The 10,079-nt window shown below is 37.6% G+C and overlaps 1 protein-coding gene across 1 annotated transcript; it reads right to left on the reverse strand.

Annotated features, from left to right (window-relative positions):
- Positions 1-5,979: 5,979 nt before the first annotated feature.
- On the reverse strand, positions 5,980-6,890 carry TAS2R16 (taste 2 receptor member 16). Its single transcript, XM_036246327.1, is given in 3 exon segments — positions 5,980-6,252; positions 6,254-6,653; positions 6,655-6,890. Coding segments are annotated over 3 exon segments (909 nt in total).
- Between the last annotated feature and the right edge of the window lie 3,189 nt (positions 6,891-10,079).

Consider the following 10,079-nt stretch of genomic DNA (forward strand, 5'->3'; position numbering starts at 1 on the left):
TATAGATCAATGGAACTGAACAGAGAACCCAGAAAATGACCAAAGTCATTATGCTCAATTGATATTTGACAAAGGTGGCAAGAGCATACAGTGGAGTAAAGACAGCCTCTTTAATAAATGGTGTTGGGAAAATTGGACAACTACATGCAAAAAAATGAAACTAGACCATCAACTTACACCATACACAAGAATAAACTCAAATTGGATAAAAACTTTAATGTGACTTGTGAATCCATAAAAATCCTAGAAGAAAATGTAGGCAACAAAATTTTAGACATCACGTACAGCAGAATTTTCACTGATACAATGCCTAAGGCAAGAGAAACAAAGGAAAAAAATTAATAAATGGGACTACATCAAACTAAAAAGGTTCTGCACAGCAAAAAAAACAAGCATCAAAATGGAAAGGCAACCTACTCTATGGGAGAGCATAATTGCCAATGATACAACAGATAAGGGGTTAATTTTCAATATATATAGAGTGCTCATACAGCTCAACAAAAAGAAGACAAAGAACCCAATTAAAAAATGGGCAGAGGACCTTAATAAACATCTCTCCAAAAAGGACATACAAATGGCCAAGAGACATATGAAAAAATGCTCAATATCACTAATCATCCGCGAGATGCAAATTAAAACAACTATGAGGTATCACCTCACATCTGCCAGAATGGCTGCCATCAACAAATCCTCAAACAATAAGTGCTGGCTGGAAAGGGTGTAGAAAAAAGGGGACTCAAGTACACTGCTGGTGGGCATGCTGACTTGTACAGTCACTATGGAAAACAATATGGTGTTTCCTCAAAATATTTAACATTAAACTTTCATTTGATCCAGTGATCCCATTTCTAGGAATATATCCTAAGAAGCCTGAAACATCAATCAGAAAGAATATATGTACCCCTATGTTCATTGCAGCACTATTTATAATTGCTAAGATCTGGAAACAGCCCAAGTGTCCATCAATAGATGAGTGGATAAAAAAGGTGTGATCCATATACATAGTAGAATACTATGCAGCTGTAAGAAAGAAAGATCTCTTATTCTTTGAGATGACATGGAGGGACCTGGAGAGTATTATGCTAAGTGAAATAAGTCAATCAGAGAAAGACATGTATCACATGATCTCACTCATTTGTGGAATATAATGAACAAAGCAAGCTGATGAACAAAATAGACCCAGAGACATAGAAGTAGGGTACAGACTAACAAACCTCAGAAGAGAACAATGGGTGGGAGGGAGGGAAGAGATAAACCACAGAACTTATATGCATGTAGGTGTAGCCAATGGACATAGACAACAATGCTGGGGAAGGGGGCAGGAAGAGGGAGGAGGGTGTCAATATGGGAAAAAGGAGAAACATCTGTAACAAAAATAAATTGATATAAATTGCAGAAAGAAAGAGAAAGAAAGAAAGAGAGAGAGAGAGGGAGGGAGGGAGGGAGGAAAGAAAGAAGAAAGAAAGAAAGAAAGAAAGAAAGAAAGAAAGAAAGAAAGAAAGAAAGAAAGAAAGAAAGAAAGAAAGAAAGGAAATGAATGTGACAGCTGAGAGTTGGAAAAAGTCCCCAAGTGAAATCACTTGGCAGCTGCTAGGGAGTCTCCAAATCCTCACCCTGGCATCCCCCAGTCAAGGCAGCCAACAGGACTTCCTGCCAAATACCAGACTTACCAGAGTCCCAAAGCTATCCCACCAGATCCACCAGACTATTGAAACCAGAAAAGTCAGCATTCATGATGCCTGTCACTACCACATCAATAAGTAGAGATGAGGATTGAATTTTTTGGGCACTTTATTCAGATGACTGGGGATCTGAGAAGATGGTGGATTATGTACCCTAAAACACTGTCTTACATCTCATCTCAAGCTGACCTTTTTTGTAGTGGAATAAAAGTGTAGGTAAAAGGTTTGGAATTCACGGGGAAAAGTTAATCAGATAAAAGCTGCAGTCCAGCAGTTTTCTGATCATCCCTTCATCTGCGGACTGGCGATACCTTATCTACATCCTGGGTGGCGGAAGCTCTCTTCCTGGAGCACAGTGGCTCGCGTACCATCTTGGTCACTTGCAGTCCTTCTGGGGCACAAAGGTCAAATTGCTTGTGGGTCTCCTGAAGTCAAGGCAGGTTCAGTCATACATTCCAGTCCCTGGAACAATAGCTTTCTACATGTATTCGTTACCAAGTCTATTAACTCTATAGGTAAAGCTAAAACTTTTAACTTCTTCAGTTCCCCATCACTATGTACAATGGTATTGTGATCAAGCCCATAATTTAAGGCTGCTCTATCTGGATTTAGGTAGAGAGAATCATAATAACCATGATGGCCAGAACACTAAGGATCATCAGAGGTAAACTCTTTCCTTAGTCTTTGGTTTAGCTGCTTTTGAGAAAGGAATTTATCTCAGGGTCATTTTATGAGGGGAATGTAATATACAGAACTTGACAAGAAATCTCAGAGAAAATGTGGAGGTATTTAACATCTTTCTGACGTTTTTGTCTCGTGTAATAGAGTTATTGAATAGACTGAGCTCAGATGAACAAGTGTTTCTTTAACCACTGCCATCAACATATTCCAGAGATGACTCATTCTTTCCCGTCTCTTGATGGCATTATAGATTCTACATGTTTGTCGTTTGCAGATTACAAATGGTCTATATCAAAACATTAATGTTTTATATAATTAAAGTCTTCATCTTTTCCCCTATTTTAGGTCTAACATAATGGTTGGGGACTAGCAGGGAAGAAAGTGGGAATTCAATTTTTCACTACTCTACTGCCTCCTCTTCTTGCTTTTATAGGACCATGGGGTTGAGAAGGAAGAAATAAAATGTTAAGTCTTCATTGACGGTGCTGTTGTAATGGTGCTGTTGTAATCTGTCCATTGCGGCCCTCTGTTGGAGAAGGAGTCCAAATGCAGGCTGTTTCCTGTTCTTCGGGACCCTGAGAGGATTAGTACCTGATCATTCCTTGGTAAGGGAGAGACGCTTATCTGCTAAACTACTCCCAGCTCTTGCTCCACTATGGAACCCATAGCCTCTTTCTTATAAGAAAATTTAAAGTGATATATATATATATATATATATATATATATATATATATATATATATATATATATATAAAAGAAAGATCTTAAACAACCTAGCTTTACACCTCAAGGAACTAGGAAGAGAAGAACAAACCAAGGCTGGAGTAAGCAGAAGAAAAGACATAACAAAGATCACAGAAAAAATAAATGAAATAGAAACTAAAAATACAATAGGAAAGGTCAACAAAGCTAATAGCTGTTTTTTTTTTAACAGATAAAATGGACAAACCTTTAGCTACATTAAGAAAAAACAAGAGAAGACAAATAAACTCAGAAATGAAATAGGAGACATTGGAACTGATGCCACAGAAGTATATAGGATCATGAGAAACTATTATGAGCAATTTTATACTAACAAATGAGTTATCTATAAGTAATGAATAAATTTCTAGAAACATAAAAGTTACCAAGACTGAGTCATGAAGAAGATACGAACAGGCAAAGAATGAGTAAGGAAATCAAATCAGTAATAAAAAAAATCCCAAGAAAGAAACATCTAAGACCAGATGGTTTTACTGGTGAATTCTGCCAAATATTTAAAGAAAAATTAACACCAATCTTTTCAAACACTTCCAATAAATTGAAGAGGAGGGAATACTTCCAAACTTATTTTATGAGGCCAACATTATACTGATACCAAAACCAAGACAAGACAAGAACACTGATGAACATAGATACAAAAATCCTAAAAAAAAAACCAAAAAAAAAAAAAAAAACCCAACAACTAGCAAACCAACATTCTCAGCACGTTAAAAAGACCAAACACCATTATCAAATGGGATTTATCTCTAGAATGCAAAGATGACCCAACATACACAAATCAATAAATGTGGTACACCACATTTATATAATGCAAGATAAAAATCACATGATTATTTCAGATCAAGCATTTGACAACATTCAACATCCTTTCATGATAAAAACCTCCCAACAAATTGCATATATAAAGAACATACCTCAATATAATAAAGGTTACATGTGACAAACCCACAGCTAACATCATGATCAATGGTAAAAAGTTGAAATCTTTTCTTTTAAGATCAGGAACAAGACCAGGGTGCTAACTTTTATCACTCTTACTCAACACCGTACTGGAAGTCCTAGCTATAGCAATCAGGTGAGATAAATAAATAAAAGGCAACTAAATTTGAGAGATGTAAAATTGTCTATATTTTCAGATGATTTGATTATATAAATGAAAAATTCTAAAGATTTAATCAAAAAAGGAACTAATTAATAAATTCAGTGAAGTTGTTGGACACACAATCAACATACAAGAATTAGTTATGCTTCTATGTACCAACAATGAACTATCTAAATGAGAAATTAAGAAAACAATTCCATTCCCAATAGCATCAAAAACAATAAAATACTTAGAAATAGAATATTTAAATATATTTGCCCTGGCTGGTTTGGCTCAGCAGTTGGAGCGTTGGCCTGTGGACCAGAGAGTCCCAGGTTTGGTTCTCGCTAGGGGCACGTACCAAAAAAATTTTTAAACATATTTAACCAAGGAAGTGAGTGATATGTACACTGAAAACTACAAGATTTTGATGAAAAAATTGAAGAAGACATAAACAACTGGGATTAGAAGAATTGATATTGGTAAAATGCCCATTATACCCAAAGCCATCTATATATTCAATGCAATCCCTATTAAAATTCTTTCTTTTCCTATTCTCTACTTATGAAGATGTGTCACACACACACACACACACACACACACACACACACACACACAGGAATATTAAAAAAAGAAAATCAATTCAGCCATTTGCAACAATATGAGTGGATGAGGGTATTATGCTAAGTTAAGTATGTCAGACAGAGAAAGACAAATACTGCATGATATCTCTTAAATTTGGAATCTAAAAAGCTAAACTTGTACAAACAGAGTAGAATGGTGGTCACCAGGGGCTGGAGCATGGGGAAATTTGGAATATGTTGATCAAACTTGCTGTTAAGAAGATAAATACTTCTGGGAATCTAATGCACAGCACCATGATTATAGTTAACAATACCGTATTATGTACTTGAAAGTTGCTAAGTGACTATATCTTAAATGTTCTCACCACATCTGGATTATATATGGAAGAAAACCAGCTATGCCTCAATCTGGGAATCTTTTTCTAGAAAGTTCATTCCAAATTGTAGTACAACAGAGAGGCAAGAATGCTGCCAATGGGAACCATATGCAATTGACCAGGTTAAGTTGCCAATATTTGGAGATGCTCTAGGATGAACCTAGAAAGGATATGTAGTTTGCTATTCCGAGGAGAATATAATGTTATGACAAATAAAAATGAAAGAACATTAAGTTTTGATTTTAGTTTTAAAGAAATAAAGGCACATTATTTGGAAGAGAAACAGATAAATAAAGTATGTCATTGGATAAAGACCCATAAGCAGCAAAGAAGATGGCCAGACATTTTCTTGACTACATTTAGGAAAATTGATTAATTGTGGTCTTAGCACAGGGAACCTTCAGGGTGTGGGCAATAAATTCTTACAGGGGAGCTATTTCTATTAATGTGTGAAGTAATTTACAGCCATGAAGAGGATGAAATCAATATAATGTATGGATAGCTTAATTGTGGCTTTCTTGGGTGGAATGTACTGGGAGTAAAATGGCAGAGGTAGAGAAAACTAAGGAGAGACCGGGAAGTCATGAGAAAGTTGGGACCAACCTGAGACTGTGGAAAAAAAAGAAAGAAGTGGCATAGAATAGAAAAAGATAGATTGTTTAGAGATGAATGACTGTGAGAATGGAAGAGAATGAGGTTTGCTCATTTATGGTACATTCCTATCACACAGGGCATTGTCAAGAGTAATGCTGGTTGTTGGTATTAACTGGTCAGTGCAAGCTACCATTTGCTCAGGTCTTGTACTTGGTGCCTCAGGCAGCCTCTAGGGCATAGCAGCTTATCTTTAAAACCACTTTCAATGTAGGGCTGCTCAGCATCAGTGAAGTGGAATGAACAGAGCCTATAGCATAGATGATAGTTTCCCAGGCTCAGAACTAGGAATTCATATTCAACAGGATGTACATACTGGAGATGATTACAGTCAGAAAGTAAGAGGTGAAGAAGATGAGGAAGAAGGCAAGAAACCTCTGGGCAGTGGAGTGAGCTTTCATGTTGGAGTTGCTGTGGCCAGAGTTGTGATATGTATCTGCCCAAGTGTTGGCACCATGAGGTTATGAGCAAGATGGTGGAGGCCAGGAACAGGAGGAAAGGAATTACCAACACAACCAGTTGCTGAGATATGTAAAACTTCTCTATAAATGTCTTAAGTTTCTCTGTCTTAGTGTTGTTTCCAGGCATCATGGAGATTAACTGAATCTTGATGTGATGTCTAAAAGCTGAGACAATGATTGTCACACAGGAAATCAGCAGCGACCCTATCAATAGCCAGGGAACCAACCTCAAAATTCTCCACCTCAGTCAGAGGAAGATGGGATGGGTGAAGAAAGAGACTTTGACACAGTAGACAACAGTGAGCAAGCTGGTTAACCAGAATGTAAGAGTATTAGTAAATTCCCAGATGATTAATATGTACCAAAGTAATTGGGTTGAAATAGAAGCCAAAATTGTGCAGCACTGATGACCATTGTAAACAGAAGCAGCAGACACCCAGGCTGATGAGAATCATGTTCACAGGTGACAGCCTTTTGACCTGCACCCACTCTCTGCTCAGCACTGCAACAATTAAATTACACTGCACAATTATTGTCAAGGACTTAAGCAAATAGATGATCATGAAGAAAACAGTGAGTTAGTTGTGTATTATTCTTCTACTCCATAGCATCTTCCTGTGCACAGAATCAAAATCTTCACAATAATTTCCAAGTAGGGAACAAATTCTTGGTCTCACTAGTGTATTATGCAAGAAAATATCTCCCTGTGGATGCAAATTTCCCCTACCCCATTTTTTATTTCGCCATTTTTCTATCTGCAGAATTTGCTTATGCTTTGCTTGCTCGTTTGTTATCAGGCCTGGATGCAGGAAAATGTTATTTGAATGTGGATTTTTGCTCCTGAGGTAAGATTTGATCATTCCCATAATAGAAATACTTCTTTTATAACCATGCCATTGATTTCCTCTTTATCTTTGTGAGGTGTCTTTAACTTATTTCGCCATCTTCTTGAAATGACAGTCTTACTCTTTCAACCTAAAATTTGAACTGCAGGAAAGCCAAATCCTGCACTGTTCCATCATGTCCTGGGTCATGTATCTGTTCTGCTAACTGAGTGCTATAATCATGATAACTTCAGAAACCCTGTCTCTCCATCTTTCACAGTAGCTGGGGGTAGATGCTACAACCAAAGTACGGGTGTCAATAAAAAATAGTAAAGAAAGGCCTTACTCTGAAACTCCACTCACGAAACTGCTGAAACCCCAGATCTTCAAGTATCACCCTCCAATGCAGACCACTTTCATAATTGCTCATCGATTTCCTCAACTCAAAGAACCCACCTCACGTACCCCCATTGAATCTGTACATCAAAGTGTGGCATCCTTTGCTATTGTTCTTCCAATTCCAAGGCGTTGACCTTTATGTATTTTCAGAAATTGTTCTTGTTCCACTAACATCACTGTTGTTGTTTTTCTCCTTACATAGCGAGACTCTTTATGTTACTGCTCACATTGCTCACGATGAATTGAAAGAGGTCCTCTTTATCACTAGTAAAACAACTTTAATAAAGCCCATCAAACAGAAAAGCCTAGAAGCTTTCCTTGTTTTGTTTTGTTTTTCTCTCTTTTTTTTCCTTGTGCTTCCCTTTCTCTGACCAGCCTTTGGAGACAAATGGAATCACTGATGGTGTTAACATCAAATGCCACTGACTCTGGTGTAATCTGGTTCTATAAAATTGCACTGCTCTGTAAAGTGCACATTGGATATTTCTGGAAGAACCTCCTGGGGGCTCACAAGGAAGTCTGACCCCAGTGGATGTAGGATGATCTGACCTGTCAGGCACCTGCTGAGGTGAATGCACCTGCCAACTGCTTCCTTTTTTAGTACTGTAGCATGGCCTTTGGTGCACCATCCCCATCATAAGCTCATGCTGCCCAAAGCAAATCCTCACAGGCCCTGAGTCTGAGCCAAGGAGCCAGGGGTTTGTGGTGAAGCAGACCCGTGTTCACACTCTGAACTGTTTGAGGCGACTTGCCCTTCTAGCCTTTGTAATCTCACCAGAGGCAAATTGGGTTTGCAGTGAAGTACAAAAGTACCTTTACAAAGCAAGGTATTTTTATATTTCAGTTCTGGGACCACATTTTTGAGTATCTAATGCTGCTGGTATGCAAGTGAACACTTGGTGTGTAGCAGCTTGGGAACTAAAAGGCTCAGAGGCAAAAAATTCCCTATAAGCAGGGAACTTATGAATTTGTAGACTTCAAGTGCTTTTTTGGACAATTGACAAACTACACATTACTTCTAAATATCTAGAAATTAATTAACAACTATCTAGGCAAACTAGAGAATGAATTCAGTAAGTGAGTTCAGAAAAACTATATCAGATACCAAATATTGAATTATTGGCTTCAAAAATTAGTTATTACTGGGTGAGGAAGACAAAGTGAGTCGTTGCCCCTATGTGTGATAAGCACCAAGTCTGGGTGGACTTTAATTATTCAAACGAGAGAAAACAGAAGTAACCAACATAAAGTTTATAATGCTTGAACATAAAACAAGTAACCAGTGAGCTCATGATGAAAAGGTAAACCATAGTTTTAAAATATTACACCAGGCTCTGACCAGGTGACTCGGTTGGTTGGCGCATAATCCTGTACACCAAAATGTTGTCAGTTCAATTTCTGGTTAGGGCACATACCTAGGTAGTGGGTTCAATCCCCACCTGGGGTATGCAGGAGAGGCAACTGATTCATATTTCTCTCTCAAATTAATCTCTCTCTCTCTCTCTCTCTCCCTTCATCTGTCTAAAAATCACTAAAAAAAAATATCCTCAGGTAAGTAATTTAAAAAATTACACTAGGAATCAGAATATTAGAAAGCATCTGCTTTGTATTCTCAATAAAATGTAAGAATCAGGAAATTAAAAAACAAGATGACAAAACCATAGTGTGCAATTAAAAGGTGAATTGGTTGAAATGTATCCACACATAATAATAAGAAAAAAGATATGAAATGATGGTAAGTAGGGAAATATGTAATAATAGCACTACCATCTGTCATTTTTCCCTGGATACACTAGGCATGTTGCCTCCTAAGTATACTGCCTCATTCTGAGAAACCCCAGAAAGTTTGTGATGCTCCAAATATCTTTCTGAGGGTCTTTGAAATGTATCCCCCATGCTATAGCCCTCATGACTAGATACCAGACACAGCACTTTGACCAAGAATGAGCATCTCTCTCAAGTAGCCATTCCTAGGCTGGCCTGCAGTCTGAGAGGTAGCCCAACACTACTCTGTTCCACAGGGGCACTGTCTATGTGTTAGTGATTGATTATATAACTCAGATACTCTCTTTGGGAGACTATGATGTGAGACACTCAAAGTGAGTTCCTCGACTGGTGGTTACTATTCCCTGGGGATAGGAGTTCAAAGGCTTTTTCATTGTGTGTGAATCCTGCAGAACCATCTTTGAATGAGACAAATGGTGATTACAATTTTTTTCATCATATGTGACATTGTAGAGAGTGATTCCCATGATCTTCACTGTGAACATGCATTATTAATCAGTATTTGGACCAACAGGATTAGTAAAATGGACCCCAACTTAATAAAACATGAATTCAACAATGCTCTAGTCAAGCCTTCATCACATGGTAGTTTATTTAGACTGTTGTAGATTAAATAATGGCTCCCAAAACATTCACATCATAATTCTACAAGCCTGTGAACATGTTTCTTTATATGGCAAAATATGGAGATATGATTAAGTTAAGGATCTTGAGATGGGAAGATAGTTCTGGAAAATTTGGGTGAGCCCAATGCAATCACAAAGGTCCATGTAAGAGGGAGGTGAGAGTCAG

This window comes from Molossus molossus, unplaced genomic scaffold, assembly GCF_014108415.1.
Source record: "Molossus molossus isolate mMolMol1 unplaced genomic scaffold, mMolMol1.p scaffold_m16_p_7, whole genome shotgun sequence".
Lineage (NCBI taxonomy): Eukaryota > Metazoa > Chordata > Mammalia > Chiroptera > Molossidae > Molossus > Molossus molossus.